The sequence below is a fragment of the Nycticebus coucang genome, chromosome 1 (assembly GCF_027406575.1).
Source record: "Nycticebus coucang isolate mNycCou1 chromosome 1, mNycCou1.pri, whole genome shotgun sequence".
NCBI classification, from domain to species: domain Eukaryota; kingdom Metazoa; phylum Chordata; class Mammalia; order Primates; family Lorisidae; genus Nycticebus; species Nycticebus coucang.
The window spans coordinates 60,134,798-60,155,620 of record NC_069780.1 but is presented as its reverse complement, the minus strand read 5'-3'; the positions used below and the strand labels follow the sequence as shown (position 1 = coordinate 60,155,620).

Sequence of the window (20,823 nt, the reverse complement as noted above, 5' to 3'; positions counted from 1 at the left end):
CATGGTGACTCATGCCTATAATCCTAGCACTCTGGGAGGTGGAGGGGAGCAGATTGCCTGAGCTCACATGCTGGAGAGGAGACCAGTCTGAATTAGAGCAAGACCCCGTCTCTAAAAATAGCTGGGAGTTGTGGCTGGTGCTTATAGTCCCAGCTGCTTGAAGGCTGAGGCAATAGAATTACTTGAGTCCAAGAGTCTGAGGTTGCTGTGAGCTATGATGCCACAGCACTGGGGGTTGGGAGGCAACACTGTTGGACTCTGTCTCAAAAAAAAAACACAACTTGATTGACAGTGGTTCAAGGCCTTCTTTTTTCCAAGCATGTAGAAAGGTACAAAATAAAATACAACTATCTTCTTTCTGGATTTCCATTTTCATAAGTATACACATATATTTATACTAAAACTTCTGTACTTAGAATCACAATGGAGATATAAATCTCATAATACATATATAGTTTCTTTATTCATTATATATCTAAATAATGATGCATTCAGACATCCTTTTATTTATGAATAATTTAGTTATTTGTAATTATTTTATGTAATAATGAACTCAGATTTTAAGATTTTTTTTAGTTTTACTTTTAACTTCACTCACTATGTAATTACTAATTGTCTGACCATATTTCATAAATTATGAACAAATGAGTTTAAAAGTATGTTTTACTACAGGAAGGACGAACAAGAGGAAGCCAGGAAGAGAGCATTGGACAGGAGAAATGGAAAATAGTAGACAAAATACTGCTGAGAGACTCAGGAAAAGTAAAATGAAAGAGTGACCATGTCATTTGTATGATGGAAGTATAAAAACTTGAAAAGAATAGCCCTTGTTTGTTTGGTTTGTCTCACAGTGAAGAGTCCTAAGCAGAAAAATGGCAAAATGGAAACAAGTGAACACGGTTGGTATAAACTACACCAATTTGAGCTTTTTTTCTTATGTGACAGTCAAAGGATATATAATAGAGAAAGTCTTATCAAAGGGGAGGTTTTATAATTTGGAAATTAAAACTATCTTTGCAAGCACTGTTGAGTACATTTACCAGGTATATAAAATGTTTTCAGGCTTTGATTTTGATTATCTAACCTCAAAAGATGAAGAAAGTAGAGCATATGTCAAGCTTATTTATGAAGTTTACCCACTGTGATAGAAAAAAAAAAAAAGAACTATGGAAATGTCAAAAAAACTAGCTGTAAGAAATGTAAATTGATAATTTCTAACGTCCTTTATAATATACAATTTTTGCATAAATATTAATTAAAATTAGGCTGAGAAACAGTCCTCACTCCTTGCATCATGTACAGGGCCAGGAATTATTCTGAATGTATCAACTGCAGTTACCTAGCATGGCCAGGGTGGTTGGCATAGTGCAATTGGATTTTCAAAGATGTGCTGATATACATGTTATAACCCCATTTTTCTGGTTTTACTTGGCACTAGAGATTTTGTGGTACTAATATGGCCATATTATTTGGGTCATAAATATTTCTATGACAGATCTTTCCAGACAAATCCACCTGGCGGGAGACTTCCCAGCAGGAGTGGGGTACCAATGGAACCTCAAAGCCATATGTGGCCCTCCAGATTCCTAAGTACTGTCACTTCCAAACATCACAGAACAAATTCCTTTAATGAAAAGAATGTGTTTGTAAAATTTGGATTCAGTTAACAGGCCACACTTGAGCATCCACAAGGCGACATATGGCCCCAAATTTTTCCCATAAGAAAAGAAGAGAAGGGAGGGAGAGGACTTCATGTTACAATTTGACCTTCTTTCCCCCAAGTTATAGGCCTATTTTCTATTTTAATATCTTCGTTTGAATAAAGGATATATTAATACATTTATTCAAAAAAAGATATTTGATTTCTTGATATAGGATTTGCCTATAATCTTAGGTTTCCTTTTTAAAACAAGGGCCCTCAATGTGGCCCACACTGAGGGTGGTCTATACCATTCTCAGATACAACATCATACTCTGCAACTTAAATTCTCCAAGAGGCTTTTGGTCATACAGTCGCTCACATTTTCCAGTGATTATGAGAATAATCAATGCTAGAATTACACAAACAAAATCTAACATCTGCATTCCCCTCTCATTTTTGTAAAATGTAGGAGAAGAAAATATTTTATGTACTTATTATTGGGGATGGGTGACTGTACTGAAATTCTTCTAGGACTAAGAGGATGAAAAATGGTGCTCTGTTCCTTCCTCACTAATCCATCCATTTTCGAGCACTCAATTCTCCCATCCACTTGGCTTCCAAACTATGTCATAGCAGCTTCAGTGAAATCCCCATAGATTGCCTGGTCCCCCAACATCATCTCAACTTCACCCTACCATTGTTTTCCTCTCTTCTCCTCATCTGTGATTGTCATCATCTTTGTCTTTTTAAATTTAGTTTCTCTCATTTTCTTTCTCTTGCAAAAACAGGCATCGGTATATCTTTTTGTGTGATTAGTTTTATCAGAACAGATAAAAGAGAATCTTGGATGGATTCTCAATGTTTCCTCCTGAAATCCAAGTCCTAACTTCTAACTCACGTCAGAAGTTCAGCAGGATCAAAAGATTGACATTGATGAAAACTGCTCACTGATTTCAATAAAGAACTCTCATCTCCTCTATTCTCCCTGCTATTAGCGCGGTAGGTATTGGTCACTGTACTCAACTTCATGAGGCCAGACTTCCACTGAGAGCGTGCAGTAAGAAGCACATTTCAAGTAAAAAAGATTAAGGTTAACCATTATATATTTGTGTAGGTGTATGTGTGCACAATGCTTCGTATTAATATATGCCAAGCATTATGTATAAATTAGGAAGAACAGACAATAACCTAATCACACAAATTAAGAAAGTGAGGCTTAAAAAAGTGAAGTAACTTGCCAATGGTTACACAGTTCTCAGGTGTTGAGGTGGATTTCAAATTAAGAATTTGGGAAGATCTAAGACCCTTATCTTTTGAATTGAACTCTAGAAACTCCAACTGTTCTTTTTCTTCACCTGTCAGCAAAATTCATTTTTTTGTTATCAAAGTATATTCAAAATTCTGAATACATATATTTGCCTCTGGTAAGTGATTAAATTCAAATCAGTGACTATGCAAGTCTGCAATTGAAAAAAATGAAGTTAATCTACCAATCCGTGTTATTTCATGTACATTTTTAAGCCGGTTTATTTATTTTTTTAATAATTAAGGAACAAAAACAGCTTTAATTAAGTTGCTTGGGAATGACAGATTTTCATTGTTACAATATGACCATCCATCAAACAAATTATTTTTTAACTTTTAAATTTCTACAAGTCCTTGAGATCTTTAAAATTTTCACAAAATAATTATCAGAGTGCTAAGAAGAGACAATTTTATTGGAGTGGATTGTGTGGAAGGGTGCTCGAGAATAATCGATAATTATGACAGTAGGAAGGAAAATATTTGAAATTCATTGTTTATTTATCAGCCAAAACTAAATATTTTAAGTTAATAAGCCAAATGCATTTAAGTTTCTTTGCTCTTACAGATAAGAGCTTCCTTTTTCTTATACTTTTTTAGATAAACTGCTCACAATTCCTATCTACGTATATTGTATTATATTTTAGCTTATGGGACTGATTTAATATTGCAGTGAAAAAAATTCTTACATGGGAACACTAAGTATCATTCCTTAGAAATCTATTTGTTTCCAACAAATTTTCAATATATCAACAAATCAAAACTATATCTTTATTTAGTGTGGATTTCTAATGCTGTTTATCAGTTTTGCTAAATACAAACAGACATATCATTTTAGTAGTTTACCTGTTCATTTAACCAATATATTTCTTAAACATCTACTTCACCAAGTTGATTCAATTAAGTATGATTACAATAGACAAATGCAAATGAAGTATACACATATTAAACCATCTGTAAATGTGTGATAGGTACTAAAAATGAAGAAATCAGGTAGAGTCTTTATATTTTTGTTTCCTTCCTTCTATGAAATTTTATGCAACTTTGGGTAAGAAGTGTGTCTAACATCATTTTTTCATGCTTGGCAAGTACCAAACAAATATTCGTTGTAAGAATATTTGATTACAACTTTACACACATATTAAAAATCACCTTAAATAGTATATTCTTAAATAAGAGAGGATTTGGCAGTCAGTTACACTCACACAGTTCTTATATTCTTTTACTATGCTCAATGTAAAAAATACACAAACTTATAGCTACAACGTCTAACACATAAACATCCGTGCATAAAAAATATGTGCATATATATTTACAAAGAGTTTTATTCTTCTAAACCCAGAGTCTATCCTTTGGAGAAGAATTATAATAATTGCTCTTGCAAAAATCAAGAAGTATATTTTACTCAGCTAGTATTTTTGAAAGTATTTAACTGAAAGTTCTGGAAATTACTGATGTTGAGATTCTTTCCTGGTATATGTGAAAAAGAAGAAAAAATAGAAGTAAAAGTTTTACTGTCATGTTTTAATTTTAATGATAGTTATTAGTACTTTTATCAATCTTTATAATTGCTTTTATCAGCATTTTAAAAAACTGTCTCATGAATATGCATCTACAGCTTATCTTTATGGAAAAGGCTATAAACATAGAAAAAATGTAAAATTAACAACAGACAATACGTGCTGATTACATACCTGACAATCTCTTTAAAAATCTTTCTACTCTTAACTATTCAAAACAACCAATAGAAATGAAACAGCTCTAAATATAATTTAAACTTTTGCAAATTTTGATCACTGATTCTAATTAGTTCATATCATGTCTTCATAAAATTATAAAACATACCATGAATAATACAGTAGGAATCAATATCAAGATCTTTTATTCCAGCCCCCCACTAAGGAATTACCTTTGTCTAGTTTCTGTTGTGCATATATACAGATTATACTCAAACATTTGAACGGGTTACTACAAAAAGTAGGCCAATTTTCACATTTAAATAAAATGAAATGTATTTAAACATTATTTGTCTAATTTGTATTGATTTCTCAAATCATTCTTCAATATCCCTGATATAACTGTTATTAGTTCTGTCCTTTAACACAAAATAATTAAGTTTAAAATCACTTTCTCAAGACAGTAAGATTCTCCAGGAATCTGTTTTTCAACATAGTACACCTTGTTCCTCCAAATATGTGTCTTACAATGAGCCTTAGTTCTAGCATTTGACTCTCACTTACAAATAAGTAATGAATATTAGTTAATATTGCCATGAAAAAATTAAAAAAGGAATTTCATCTGTATTGCTAAAGAAAGGGCAAACTTCAACTATAATAATTATACTATGCTTTCCAAAATTGTACCTTTTTGTAGCAGTTATGAACTTTTTAACAGACAAATGAATTGTTATTGCAGAAACATTTAGATAAGACATAAAACATAGTTCAAAAACAGAGAAAGCAGAGGTCATGTAAGATTGTCAGCAAAATAAAAATATGATCAGAACCACTTGGAAATTTCACTTTGAGAGTGAAATCATTGAAAGACTTTTATATGTGTTCCACGGAAGAGAATGTACCATCCAGAATGAAGTAAGTCAACTACCAACTAATATATGTTCCATTTGTTCGTTTGTGAAGTCAGTAGAAATAAACAACCATTTACAATGAGTGTTCTAATGGCCGTAAAAGGATTACAGTATCATTAAAACAAAAAGTACCTACTAATAATCAATAAAAGAGGAGAAAATAAATTGTGGTTTGCTAGAGGAAAAGTAAAAGGCTGAAATGTTTTTAAAGACAAAATATGTCAGTGAAGACTAGATGGAGGGTTGTTGATGACATTTTAAATGTACATGACACCAAAAAAAAATCAATAAAAATTCTCATTTAATAAAAAAGTTGTCACAGCTTAGACTATCTGCCAACAGAAATTGTGTATGGAAGTATACTAGCCACTCAGCCCTGTGCTGTAAGACATTGTGTTGGAAGCATACTAGCCACCTACCTAGCCCCGTGCTGGAGGAGGAGATGAATTCCTGGCCTGGCCTCATTTGCATTTTATATGGGGGTGAGGAGTACTTAGGAGTACTTAGTACCGTCACTCTTCTCACTCTCCAGAAACAGCCACCAAGAATGGTCACTCATTTGAAGTGAGAAGTTGACCCCTATGACCTTTCTGACCAATGACACCAAGGAGAGTGGTCTGACTATGGAGTCATACTGTCTAGGTTTGTATTCCAATCACCTGAGGTAATTTATTTAAATTCTCTATGCCTCACTATCTTCATCTGTAAATGGAGCTAATGATAGTATCTACCACATACTGCTTAATAAAAATTAAATGTGGTAATTTATGTAATGTGCTTATAACAGAGTATGGTTCACAGTAAGCACTCAGTAATTGTTGGCTTTCACTATTACATCAGACAACTTTTTGCTAATACATAGGATCATAATTTTCCTTTCACAACAGGAAAAAAATTCTAGAAAAGTTTATAAAGATGATTAGCCTTATATCACCAGAGAAACACCTTTTTCCTCAACTTCTCCTAAAATGTGATTCCATGTCTATCTTGTATTTCTGGAATGGGACCATTTGTTCTAAATCCTTTTTCTCTCCCACTCTTTTCTTCCTGGATCATCTCCTCTGAAAATTTCTTGAGTTGTGGGCTTTTTTGGGTCATCAAAAATTATCCTGTACCTCCTTTGGGAAATAAGATAGCTGGAGAGGATTTCAGCTGTATATGTATGTAAATTTCAGAGGATCAGAAAAATTCCTAAGGACAAAATTCTGACTATGAAAGAATAATATCTTCCCAGAATCCCCCTGCATCTTTTCTATAACCTGTTAATGCTTTTGTCTCTAATGTCTCCTTGACATAATATTTATTGGGAATTCATACGATATAGTCCTACAAAGCTTTTGATTAGCTAGATAGAAGAGGGAGAGATGTGTTATTAAGATATAAAAGGAAGGCCCAGTGTGGTGGCTCATGCTGGTAATCCTAGCATTCTGGGAGGTTGTGGCAGGTGGATTGCCTAAGTTCACTGGTTCAGGACCAGCCTGAGCCAGAGTGAGACCTCATCTTTAAAAATAGCCAGGTGTTGGGCGGTGCCTGTGGCTCAGTGAGTAGGGCGCCGGCCCCATATACCGAGGGTTGTGGGTTCAAACCCAGCCCCAGCCAAACTGCAACCAAAAAATAGCCGGGCGTTGTGGCGGGGGCCTGTAGTCCCAGCTGCTCGGGAGGCTGAGGCAAGAGAATCACGTAAGCCCAGGAGCTGGACGTTGCTGTGAGCCGTGTGACGCCACGGCACTCTACGAAGGCAGTAAAGTGAGACTCTGTCTCTACCAAAAAAAAAAAAAAAAAAATAGCCAGGTGTTGTGGCAGGTGTCTATAGTCCCAGCTACTCGGGAGGCTGAGACAAGAGAATTCCTTGAACCCAAAAGTTTGAGGTTACTGTGAGCTGTGTTCCCAGCGCAGTCTACCAAGGGTGACAAAGTGAGAGTCTATATCAAAAACAAACAAAAAAATACATATATATATATAATATATATATATATCAAAGGAAGATAAATTAGAGAAATATCAGGAATAAAGGCACAGAGAATAAAGATGGGGGGACATATTAATGGCTACTGGCTTGAATCAACAAGTGAGACTACAAATTAGACTGATAGCAGAAACTATAACAATTTCTTTTTTCTTTTTTTTTTTGAGACAGGGTCTCACTTTGTTGCCCCTTGTAGAGTGCCATTGCTTTATAGCTCACAGCAACCTCAAACTCTTGGGCTCAAGCAATTCTCTTATCTCAACCTCCTGATTACCTGGGACTACAGGTGCTTGCCACAGTGCTTGGCTATATTTTGGAGACGGGGTCTCGCACTTGCGCAGGCTGCTCTCAAACCTGTGAGCTCAGGCAACCCACCCTCCAAAGTTACCGAAGCCTGTGACTTTGATATTGTTTAAAAAATTAGAAAGACATGTTTACTGAAACATTGTAAGGTATACTTAAAATGAGTGTAATATAAACAAAAGCATTAATAAGAACATGAGTTTGGAAATCAGAGAGGCATAGATTAAAATCCTCTTATAATTAAAATCTTATATTCTTGGACAAATTAAAGAAACTTGGACAAATTAAAGTTTCTGTGTCTGATGTTCAAATATAAAACAATGAGAATTAAATTTCAAATCTCTGCCTTCAGATTGTCATCAGATGTGAGTAGGCAAGACTATGTCAAACTGATAATAAGAATATAATAAAAGTAGTTAGTGTTGGCTGCATTCTTACCCTGTGTTCAATACTTTAGGTAAAGTGTTTGGGACATGGATAATACTCCTCAGAAATTAGCTTCTATTAGTTAAATACTAATATTTTAGTAGTGTTATTTTAGAAAGTAAATTGTAATTTCAGTTTATATGCCAATTCGAACTTTCATATATAAAACAATCCAAATTATTTTAATTCCCGATGGCACTGTCTTAATTCTGTATGACTGTATATCTGAGCCAGGGTCTCTATCTCTCATGTCTTTATTCTTCCCATCCTCACCCTTGTTGGGCAAGATATTTAAGAATGAAAGCATACTATGTTAGTCTAAATATATTATAATATGAAGAGGCAATCAAGGTTAGGGCAGGGGAAAAAAAAGTCTTTGTTTTATATGTGTTCCTCTTGGAGGAATACCAGGATCTAGGTTCAACAGGTTTTGTTGGCCTTGATAATACAAGCTGTGGTACAGAATAAAACAGGGATCATGAGTAAATGGAGAGGGATAGACATGGAATAAGAATGAGATATCAAATTTTCCATTTGAGGCTGACTCCATGTGTTTTGAAAGGTGATTGACAGGACTGACTGGTCTTGCACATGCTTGTAGACTTTGCAAGACATAAAAGCCAGCTTGCATTTATGAGGTCCCTCCTTTGGGACTGTTAAATTGTGATGCAGTAACTGATGACTCGCATCCAAATTCAATTGCTATAAACTATTAAAAGAGTGGTGCATAGAGTTAGATATAAATTCAACCTGAGAAGTTAGAATCTTTGATTCTTTCAGAGCCAGGAATCTAAAGAAAACTCTAAATATCTTAGCGTTAGGACAGCTATTGTGGAGTTGGTTTTAAAAAAGATTTTTTAAACTAAAAAGCCAGCCAAGCTTATGTCTTTTAATGTAAGTTAATTAGGATGATCAATACAGAAAATTTTCTCCATGAAATACCAGTAGAGGAAGCCCATGGTGAGTAATGTTGTGGCTACAGATATTAAAGATATTTGCTAGAGCAAGAAAGAAATGCCATATAGACCAAGATCGAGCTAATAATGGAAGAACTGCAGTCAACCTTGGATTTCACCCCACCCACCAAGGGACTCTGGGCTCTTCTTAGAAAGGAAGGAAGATTAAGAATCTAGCCTGTCCTCAGTGTCATCAGGTTGCACAAATCCAGGGGTTTTCTAAGGCATCTTGGCAGATGCTTGGTTTTAGACTGAAATGAAATGTTCCAGAGACTAAAAAGCAAGAATATTGTGGAGACTAAATGTTTTCCCTTAAGTTGTTGTGGATGGCCTAAACATAATATTTGACTAAGCTTTTGATGGAGTAGAAAATAATGAAAATGTATCTTAAATCCAATTTGTTTTTAATTTTATCTTGAGACAAAAGATAATTTTACTAATGTGTTGCAATATTAACCAAGGGAGCTAAAGAAACCCATTGAGACTTATAAAATAGGGAACTTATAAAAAGAAAGAGGGACAAAAGTGAACACCAGGAAGATTCCAGTCTTACTGATAAAATCTTAAGTCTATTGCTATTTCGATAACTGGAATGAATTATTGAAATTATTTCAATAATGGCAGAATGGTACTGAGTGCAGTATGAGGATATAAAGATGTACCAGGAATGAAGAAGGGGAAAAAAAAACACAAAAACACTTGTGAAGTGTGATCTTCTTTCAATAACATGAAAGCACAGGTCCAAACATTACAGACATTATCTTCAACTCATTCTTTGGTTCAATGTCAAGAATTGTGAAGAATTTGGTATTTTATCCTGCTTATAAGCAATTCAGATTAGCATGCCAAGGTGTCATGAATGCTGGTTTGAGACAGAGACTAAGAACTTTGTTCCACAATAGCAGTAGGCAGATTATAAGGATTTTCTTATCAGCAGTTCCTGAGCACAATTTCCAAAGGCCACACAACATCTACATATTTATATGTTGCATTGAAAGAGGAGAACCTAACTTATTGGGATAAATCAAGCTCATGTGCCTGTATTATAAGCAGAAGTACAATCCCACAGACCCATATAACACCTGGAAAAAAAGAAAACAAAAAACTATAGTTAGAGTTTTTGCGTCCTACATGAGCACTACATTACCAGGCTCATGTAGGACGATAGTTGATAGTGCTTCTCCTGTGTCCTCCCCAGATAGCTGGTACATTTTAGCATTCCAAGTTCAGTTCAAATAGAATATTTTGGAGAGATTTCCTGACACCAGCCAGTCCAATCTATAGTGTTTAGCCTGTGCCAATAGTAGGTGTTCATGTACCACCTGGAATAACTGAATACTAGCTAAGGAAAAGAGGGCGGGGGAAAAAATTGTAGGTGTTGACAGTTGTTTTACATGGTGAGTGTAGGAGTTGGGGTGATACCTTGCTATCTTCAGTGGACTTCACAATGAATTTTAGGGGAATGACCTCCAAATCATGGTCCTATTTCCATGATTAGAAGGTGGAAACCTCAGCAGTCACCTGCATTTAAAGCCATTGCCACAGTTTGGGAGAGGTGCTCCAGGGTATTTTTCTTCATGAGAGACTTTCCAAGGTTATTTTGAAAGACAGCGATCATTAACTTCCTCCCTTCCCAAACCTCCTGGAGTCTAGGGTGTTCGCTGGGTCCTTAGGTTATTGCTCTTCTTTCTTTGCCACAAATTGCTGTGTCCCATTTCAGGACATAAATTCACTTTTTTCCCAATCATATCCTACGTAAGCCCCAACCTTTCACCCATAAGGGCCAACTATATGAGAAGCAAAGACTTTTTTTTAAATGTACTATAACCATAGGTGCTGTATTTTAATTGGCATGTACCACAATACAGGGAATTGATGAGCAGTGTACCAAATAAATGGTCATTATGTGACAACATAGGAATATGCCAGTTTAAGAATATCAGGCTGGTTGAATTAGAATAGAATTTGAATCCCATGAGAGCACACTAGCAAGTCAAGTATAGTGATGTAATGAAGGGGAAAATGACATCATGTTCAGAAATGAGCAAGGTGGAATGCCAACTGTTCAAAAAGGTTTATGAAACCTTTTGGTACTGATCATTACATAGGAAATAGCCAAATAAAATAGTCTTCTGCTAGGAATAGCCTTGTTTGTTGACTGAACTTTTGTAATAAAAGGTTTGGACTGACAGGAGTTGAAAAAAATATAGTCAGAATATTTTTGAATTGATTTTTCAGAAAGACTTTCCAATTCCAGATGTCTGTGGCTAGTATGGTGTATAGAAAGTGTATTGACTATCAGGCTGTTGTAGAATGTGTTTTGGGATGAAATATATTCCAATGTCAAACTGTAATTATTTCTAATATTTAAATTAAAAAAAATAATGGAAATGTGGCAGTTTAGCTCCCAAGGCCACAATAGTACAGTCACAGTGGTCTGATCAAATTTGGATAATAATACTACAACTTAAAAATGGATCAATGATGTTGAGGCAGTAGGGATAGTCATAAGAAGGGTCACCCACTAGAGGTTGCCAGCAGTAGGTAGGACTCCATGCAATGTGGCCTTCCTTGCCACAAAACAATGAAAGATTGTTTTTTAAATGTAAGATACATTGATGAACCCAGTCAGAAATGGTGGCAATCTGAGTGGTGAAAGTTCAATCATCAGTTTGATTATTCTCAACATCAGAAGTGACTGATCTTTAATATGGGCATCTCTATGAGGGCCTCAGATGTTTCCTAAAAGAACAGCAATTTATTTCAGTATCCCAGTGAAGGTTGTCCTTAATCTGCAAATTTGTAGAAATATACAAGCACCTAACATATAAATTCCTAATAAAAATTAGGAATTAGCATGAAATTATTTATAAACGCAGTTTTAAAATAAATGAAAGCAGAATATTGGCCTAAAGAATCAACCGACATGGGGAATTTAACTTCTTTCCCTACTATGAACCATATCTAGATCCTATCAGTTGGGCGTGGGCACTCTCTCCTACTGGGGAACTTGGCAGTATGTGACTTGCACATCACTACCCATCAAAGCCATTGAAATTTAACTCTGTCCATACTCTGAAATATAGTACCTCAGTATTCTTCAGTGGGTCTGAATGACACTTTTTCCCTTTTGGGACAAGGAAGCTTTGGCCCTATTTCTAGTCATCTTTTTAATTAAGATGACTGAGGTTGGTTTAGGAGGGGAGCAAAGGATCAGGGGAAACACATAAACTAGGCAACCCCTTGTCATAAAATAAGTCGTCACATTTGTCAGTTTAGTGTGTTGTGATGGTGGCTTGAAATCCACATAAGTGGATTTTGAATACTTTCACTGTGCTTAAAGCTTTATATTAAGGTAGTGTGTGATGACTGACAGAGTCTATGTCAGCCTTGGAGAATACTTACTAACCATTGCCAAAATGCTTGTATGTTAAGCCAACTTTGGGCTTGAATTATAGAGGAGCATCTTAAATCTGAGATATTTTTAGGAGATTTTTCCAGAATTGTGGGGCTTACTAGCCACCCAATCTCAAGTCCATCCCATTGAAACAAGTAGTACTAAAGTTAATTGAGGGCTAGCATATAGTTCAGTTAAAGAAGAATGATAACTGCTATTCCGTCTTCTGACCCAGCTGCCTTTAATGTCCATCAAGCCAACCTTAGATTCATTCAAATGCGAAAGTAAAAAGTCTCTAGTTTTGTTTTGTTGTTGTTTCAGTGGTTACCAGTTTCTCAAAAGGCACCCTAGCCTTAGGAGATTTCTCTGAATCACTTTCTCTGAGAAATCACTTAGGAGATTTCTCTGAAATAGAATCCAGAAATTAGAGATGAATTACTGAATATAATGCATTCTCTTACTATCCTGATCTGATGTGAAGAAGGTGAACCCCTGGAGAATAAATCACAGATCAATCAGAACTCCGGTTGTGCCAACCAATTAGAATTAGGCAAGTTTAAATCTTCATTTCCATAAACAGACCTGATTGGAAACTTGGGTAGGAACTTTTTCTGTAAAACCCGAAAGCTGTCTCTGTTCCCACACTTTCCTTTTACACAGAGTTTCTCCCTTGTGGGCAAATTACTCTTTGGAATAAAGTCACTTTCTTCCAAATTCCTTTTTAGAGAACTTTTGCTCAGTTTCTTTTCTTAAATAAGAGTCCATGAGACTTTTGATGAAAATGCTGCCCTGTGTTCAGTTTTATTTCTATAATTTTAACATTTTAAATGATAAAAGATATTTTGGATTGAACTGAACCTTACATCATGTTCTACTAGTAATAAGACATTGGAAATTTCTGTATGTGCTAGATAGAGAAAAGTGAATCTGAAATGTAAACCATACACCTCATTCTAAAGTGTTAATACTATATGTGGGTTAAAAAATTAGAAAACAATTAAAACTATAAAGAGATTGTAATTATTGTCAAATAAAATTGAGCCAAATAATCTGTAAGTTGTAATACTTTGTAGTATAAAACACGGGATTTTCACAATTTAAAGGCAAGTTTCATTTACTTAATTACTATCTATTAAGACAATAAAGACCATTTTGAACAAAAATAAGAAAAAAATATTAATGGATGATTATATCTGAGCAGTGGTTCAAGTAGAATTCAAAGACTACTTTCATATAATGAGTAAAACAGATTTTTATTTAAAAATTTATATCTAGGGTCAAAATAGCTATTTATTCACTTCTTCATAATAAATATCAAAATAAGCAATGACGTTCATTGTTATCAATATCAGTGAATAAAAGCACTGACAGGTTTCCTGTAATTTAAGCAAAAGAGCAATCTCATTCCCTCTTAATTCTGTAAACCACTCACATAGCATATTGGTACATTGAAAGGCAATTGAGCTTAATAACATAAGGTTGGGGAAATCATAATATTTTCAAAGCATGGCAAACTCCTGGCACTTAATTGAAATAATTTCAGAATATTTGGGGAACTTCAAGAACTGGCAAAGAAAAGCATAAAACAGCATATGGGGCATTGAGGACATCAATTTTAAGTCAAGGTCCATGAAAGGCAATGAACTGATGCCAAAATTAGGCACATATATGCAATGTCTATACTAGATAAATCACTTCAAAAAAGGAAAAGTAATCAGTGTTAGCTGTACCAGTAAGACAAAAAAATTATTGGAAAAACCATGGCTCGAGGATGGTAGAATTTGGACAATTACTGGGGAAAAAAGGACATTTTATTGAGAACATGCTTTTTTATTGATGCATAGTAGATGTCCATATTTTGGGGGGTTTGTGTGGCATTTTGTTATGTTCATATAATGTGTAGTGATGAAATCAGGGAAAATGGGATATTCAACACACTATCTTTTCTTCATGCTTAGAATGTTTATTCTCTTCTGGCTATTTGAAATATACAAAGGACTGTTATTTACTATAGTCATGCTACTAATTTATGGAACATTTGGTCTTATATCTTTTAGCCCACTGTATTTTGTACCTATTAGTCAGGGTTACTTCATCCTCCTCAAAAATTCCTGCCTTCTGGTAACCAAAAATCTTCTATCTTCATGAGAGCTATCTTTTTAGCTCCATATATGACTGAGAACATGTGATACCTCACATTTGTCTTTCTGTGCTTAGCTTGTTTCACTTAAAATAATGACCTCTAGTTCCATCCATGTTGCTGCAGAGGATAGGCTTTCATTTTTTATGCTGAATAATATTCTACTGTGCATGTATACCACACTTTCTTTATACATTCATTTGTTGGGCACTTACCATTGAGTCTGTTATTTTGGCTGTTGTAAACTGCGCTCCAATAAACATAGGAGTGCAGCTAGTTCTTTGATATACACATTTCCTTTCTTTGGGATATACGTGTATACCCAGTAGTAAGATTGGTGAAAAATAATTTTTAAACAATTATGTGCACATGCATGTAAAACAAGTGAAGGATTAGCTTGACAGAAGAAGATACATGTATTTAGGATAGGTGTTTACAAAGTCTTAGAAGTCAGCTGTTATGTTTTACTAAAATTTTATGAAAAGGACATTAGTAGAATTATTCAAGTAGTAAACTAAAAGGTTTACTGGCATTAAACAGACTGAATCAAAGAAGGTCGGTTAATAAAGCTTATGCAATAATACATGAGGAAATGAAGTAAAGGTAGGAGCAATGGGAATGGAAAGAAAGGGTAAATGTAACAAAATCCCAAATGAAGAAATTATTTAATAAACAACTGGCAAAATAATAAGATTTAGAGAATTAAAGGGAGGGAAGAATCACATATGCTTAAAAATAGTGTGTTAAAATATAAAATTAAGAACAATACAACGAACAAAATAAATTGGAAGGAATGTAATTAATGGTCATTTAGCAAATTGAAATTCATACCAATCAAACATCAGTTGAGCCGGGTGCTGTGGCGGGCACCTGTAGTCCCAGCTACTCGGGAGGCTGAGGCAAGAGAATCGCTTAAGCCCAGGAGCTGGAGGTTGCTGTGAGCTGTGTGATGCCACGGCACTCTACCAAGGGGCATAAAGTGAGACTCTGTCTCTACAAAAAAAAAAAAAAACATCAGTTGATTAGGAACCTGAATATAGGACTAAATTCTGAATTTGGAAACTCTTCTTTACTTTTCACAAAACATTGAATGAAGATGACACTAAAGTAAACTGAAAAACCCAAGAATTCTTGAAATAGTTCGGTATCTCGCTATAGCTGAAATACTGTTCTACAAAGAACTTCTTAGGCATATTTTCTAGAAATAAAAATCTTCAGACTAAATTCTCAAGAACGTCACACTGAGGAACTTTCTTTAAAAAAAAAAAAAAATCCAATAAATGGGCTGCGCCTGTGGCTCAGTCAGTAAGGCGCCGGCCCCATATACCGAGGGTGGCGGGTTCAAACCCGGCCCTGGCTGAACTGCAACCAAAAAATAGCCGGGCGTTGTGGTGGGCGCCTGTAGTCCCAGCTACTCGGGAGGCTGAGGCAAGAGAATCGCCTAATCCCAGGAGTTGGAGGTTGCTGTGAGCTGTGTGATGCCATGGCACTCTACCGAGGGCCATAAAAGTGAGACTCTGTCTCTACAAAAAAAAAAAAAAAAAATCCAATAATACTGAATATGGTGATCACTGTTCAGTTAACTTTCAACAGTGCTGAGAAATTTCTGAATTTAAGTATGTGCCGGAGTGTTACCCAAATTCATTAATGGTATACAACAACTGTGTCAGCAATCTTTTTTTCTTTTAAAAATTGCAGTCTGAAAGAAATGATTGAAGAAAAGTTTACTTCATTTATTTATTTGAACAAATTATGCTATAGGAACAACACATATCAGAATAAATTTTTCAAACAAAAACCATCAAGTTTTTTGAGATCCCCCAGTTTCTTTGAAGGGAATCATATACCTATTACTTGCAGTAGAAAAATAATATTTTCTTCAAACCTGCATAAGTTTTTATTTGGATGAATCCTTGTAATAATGACAGATTGGCAAGAGAAAAATAAACAGAAATGTATATGGAAGTAAACATGTATATTTCAGATATACATTCAGGATTCCCATGAATGAGTAGTTGTCAAATGAAGTGGTTTAGTTATTTGGCAAATTGCAGGTTATACAGCATCTTCAACAAAGAACAGTGAATTTTTAGAGAAGAGGCAAAGGGGTGGGGGTGGTGGCTGGAGGTGGGTGGGGGGAAACAACCTTTGTGTCTCCAGGGCTACCAACTTGGGGAAGAGCAAATAAATGGCAGATAAAAATAGCAGCAAAACTTGTTAATGAATTTCCTCTGCTACCATCTCCAGGCTAATGAGAGTAGAAAGTTGTCTTCATTGACTAAACTTTTTTTTTCTTCCAGATGGGAGAGGGGTGCAAAAGTGTTATTTTGTCAATCCATGTCCTACTTTTAGGCAACTACAGGGAGGACGCAGTTTGCCTGCATCTGCTGGTTCTTAGTTGTCTTCAGTTCAACAATCCTTCATGTTTTAGGGTGGCATCTTCTGGTTTCTCACATACTAAATTTTAGATAGGTTAATGCAATTTGGATTTTATAGTGAAAGTCATGCTCCAGTTTATGAATTACTAAGAATTAATTTTTCTAGCCTATCATTATCCTCTGAGTGAAAAAAAATTTTTTTTCTAGTTTTCTAATTCTTACATTAGAAAAGATCCTACTAAATGAGGACCCATTTAACTCTGAAGTAGTGCTACCCAGAGAGTGGTTCAAAGACCAAGAGAATTTGCATCACTCTGGAACTTGTTAGAAATGTGGAATCTCAGTTCCGTCTCGTTACTGAATCAGAATCTGCTTTTAAATGAGATCCCCCATTATTCCCAGGTCTATTCAAATTTGGAAAACACAACATTTGCCTTAAACTATCCAATTTTGCAGGTAACTTATTATGACACTATAAGATGTAGTAAAATTGAAATCTTAAGTTTTTATTAAAATATTAGGGAATTTTATTTAATGCTAAAGGAAATGAATCCACTGTTACTAGAAACAGTTGCATGTCTGATACGTGTTAAGCCATTTCCAAATTATTAATTGATTTCATTCTTAAAATTCTCCCTGAAGTAAGCTATATCTGTAAATGTGAAAAACAATTAAATATCTCACTTATTGCACACATTTGATTCATTCAATAACTATGGAGCATCCCATTTCTGCAAGTCTCTGGGAACAAAATGAGCATGGCCTCTAGTGTCATGGAATGTGCAATATATTGTAATCAGGCAAACACTAGAAAAGTATAGGGTCCTGTATGAGTTCTACGAGGGAAAAAACTTTCAGAAAGGGTTTAGGGAAAAATTCTACTTGGAAAGAGCGTTTAAAGTGATTCCTGAAAAGCACATTTTTATAAAGTTGACTCTGAAAACAAGCCAGTGTGTACTGAGTTTATAAGGGGAAATAAGCAGCAGTTGAGACTCGAACTGGACAGGAATCCTGCAGAAACAATAGCACACAGTGCCGTTGTTGGACCTTATCCAAGAGTCTAAGGAAGCCACAGGGGCCGGTTTGAAGATAGAGAGAGACAGGCCTGATCCACACATGGAAACTCTGCTCGCAGACCCAAGCAAAGCCCTGCGGGCGGGTGGGTTTATCCGGGCCACTCCCCTAGGCTGCCTTTCCCCACCCCAATCACCGCCTCCTGCTTCTCAGCTTGGCTCTCCGAGTGGGGTGAGAAATGTGTACGCGGGGTGGGGGCAGGGGGAACAAAAACGTCCTCAAAAAATATTAAGAAGAAAACATCCCACTTGGCAGCGAGCGCGCGGGAAGTTCAGCGCGCAAGTTCCGGCTTTCCCGCCCGCCCCGCCGACCGCAGCCCGGGTGAGCCCCCAGCCCCCGCTCGGGCGCGTTCGCAAGTCCACGTCCGCGTGCGTCCGTCCGTCCGTCCGTCTGTGCGCGGCCCCTCCCCCACCGTCCTTCCCAGAGACGCCGCGCGCGTGTGCTGGTCGGAGGGTCGCCACAGTTCTTAGGACGCCTGCGACCGGCCCCGCCCCCACCCGCCCGGGCCGCGCCTCCGCTGAGGCGTCGGCAGAGGCAGAACCTGGTACCGGGCGGGATCGGGTCTAGCCCGCGCCAGACCCGACCCCCGCGCTCTGCGGCCCGAGCCGCCGCCCGCTATGCCACTTGTGGAGTTCTGTCCTGAGCGGCTGTAACTTTAAACCAGTGTGAGCAGGGCCTATTTTTATTCAGAAACTAGCGATTAGGGTGTCTGTGGAGAACGCCCCCTCAGACCGACGTCCAGCCCGCCACTTGAAGGCTTCTCACAGATCAGAGGGGAAGGAAATGCTATCTCATTAACTTTTCTCTGAGATTTCAAAGTTCGATTGCCGACTTCCAGGGAGGACCAGATTGGTTGCTGTGGGGCTTTGTAGTGAGCTTGTTGCCCGAGCTGGAGGAGTGGTACCTGAGCCCCTCGGGGTGGCTTCTGAGTGGTCATCCTGAAAGCCCCGAGCTTGGGCCAGGCCTGACTGTGGCCTAGCGCTCGTCTTGCAGGGGTTGCCCCAAGAGCTCCTGGGGACAGACCCACGGTAGTAAGGAGCAAGGGAGATGAACGTAGCTGCCAAGTACCGCATGGCCTCCCTCTATGTGGGTGACCTACACGCAGATGTCACCGAGGACCTGCTGTTCAAGAAGTTCAGCGCCGTGGGGCCCGTGCTGTCCATTCGCATCTGCAGGGACCTGGTCACTCGACGCTCTCTGGGCTACGCCTACGTGAACTTCCTGCAACTGGCTGATGCCCAGAAGGCTCTGGACACTATGAACTTTGACATGGTAAAAGGCAAATCCATCCGTCTTATGTGGTCTCAACGTGATGCCTACTTAAGGAGGTCTGGAATTGGGAATGTATTCATCAAGAATTTGGACAAATCCATAGATAACAAAACCCTTTATGAACATTTTTCACCTTTTGGAAAGATCCTGTCTTCCAAGGTGATGAGTGATGATCAAGGCTCCAAGGGCTATGCGTTTGTGCACTTTCAGAACCAGAGTGCTGCAGACAGGGCCATCGAGGTAATGAATGGAAGGCAGCTCAAGGACTGTAAGGTGTTTGTTGGCAGATTCAAAAACCGAAAAGATCGGGAAGCAGAACTCAGAAACAAAGCCAGTGAATTCACCAATGTTTACATCAAAAACTTTGGTGAAGATATGGATGATGAGAAACTGAAGGAGGTTTTCAGCAAATATGGCAGAACTTTGAGTGTGAAGGTGATGACAGATTCTTCTGGGAAATCGAAAGGCTTTGGCTTTGTGAGTTTTGATAACCATGAGGCTGCCAAAAAGGCCGTTAAAGAAATGAATGGAAAGGATATAAATGGGCAGCTGATTTTTGTAGGCCGGGCACAAAAGAAAGTAGAGCGACAGGCAGAGTTAAAGCAAATGTTTGAACAGTTGAAAAAGGAAAGAATTCACGGGTGCCAGGGTGTAAAGCTCTATATTAAAAACCTTGATGACACCATTGATGATGAAAAACTACGAAAGGAGTTTTCTTCATTTGGATCAATTAGCAGAGTTAAGGTAATGCAAGAAGGAGGTCAAAGCAAAGGGTTTGGCTTGATCTGCTTTTCCTCTCTTGAGGAGGCTACTAAAGCCATGACTGAGATGAATGGCCACATCTTGGGCTCCAAACCTCTCAGTATTGCCCTAGCCCAGAGGCATTAGGAAAGGAAAATTTACTTCACCAGCCAGTATTTACAGTATGTAGGGCAATGATTGTGATCTCTGCCTGAACTGTCCCTAAGTAGATTTCAAATCCCACCTGATGGCAGCTTAATTTAGCAAACTTTGTAATAAAAGGAATTTTATACAAAGCCATTTTTTTTCTGTTGTGACAGAAATAAATGAAACTTAGAAGTTTAGTTCATTTGCAGAGGCATATTTTCTAATTTCAATATTGTATTTTTTCTTATTTTGATGTAAAATATTCATAACAAGTATAACTATATTTTTATTACACAATGAATCAGTTGAAATGAGGTAATTATTTGAGTTTATTGCATATTTTCTTATTTAACAATATTGCTATCTTTAATTTTTTTCATGAATATATGCTCAACATGGTTCTTCACTTAAGGATTCCAAAGTAATTTATTTTTCCCAGTAGAAGTTCTCTAATTTTTCAACCAGGATTTTTTTAATTAGGATATTGTTAAG

General features: G+C 36.9%; 1 protein-coding gene across 1 annotated transcript; it reads left to right on the top strand.

Moving 5' to 3' along the window:
- Positions 1-18,726: 18,726 nt before the first annotated feature.
- PABPC4L (poly(A) binding protein cytoplasmic 4 like) lies at positions 18,727-20,413 on the top strand. Its single transcript, XM_053595274.1, has one exon. It carries the CDS (start codon positions 19,219-19,221, stop codon positions 20,329-20,331), a length of 1,113 nt encoding a protein of 370 aa, XP_053451249.1. The 5' UTR covers positions 18,727-19,218; the 3' UTR covers positions 20,332-20,413.
- Positions 20,414-20,823: the final 410 nt, after the last annotated feature.

What these genes read in the sequence shown, in the direction of transcription:
- PABPC4L (XM_053595274.1), top strand. Translation starts at nt 19,219, where the DNA reads ATGAACGTAGCTGCCAAGTACCGCATGGCCTCCCTCTATGTGGGTGAC.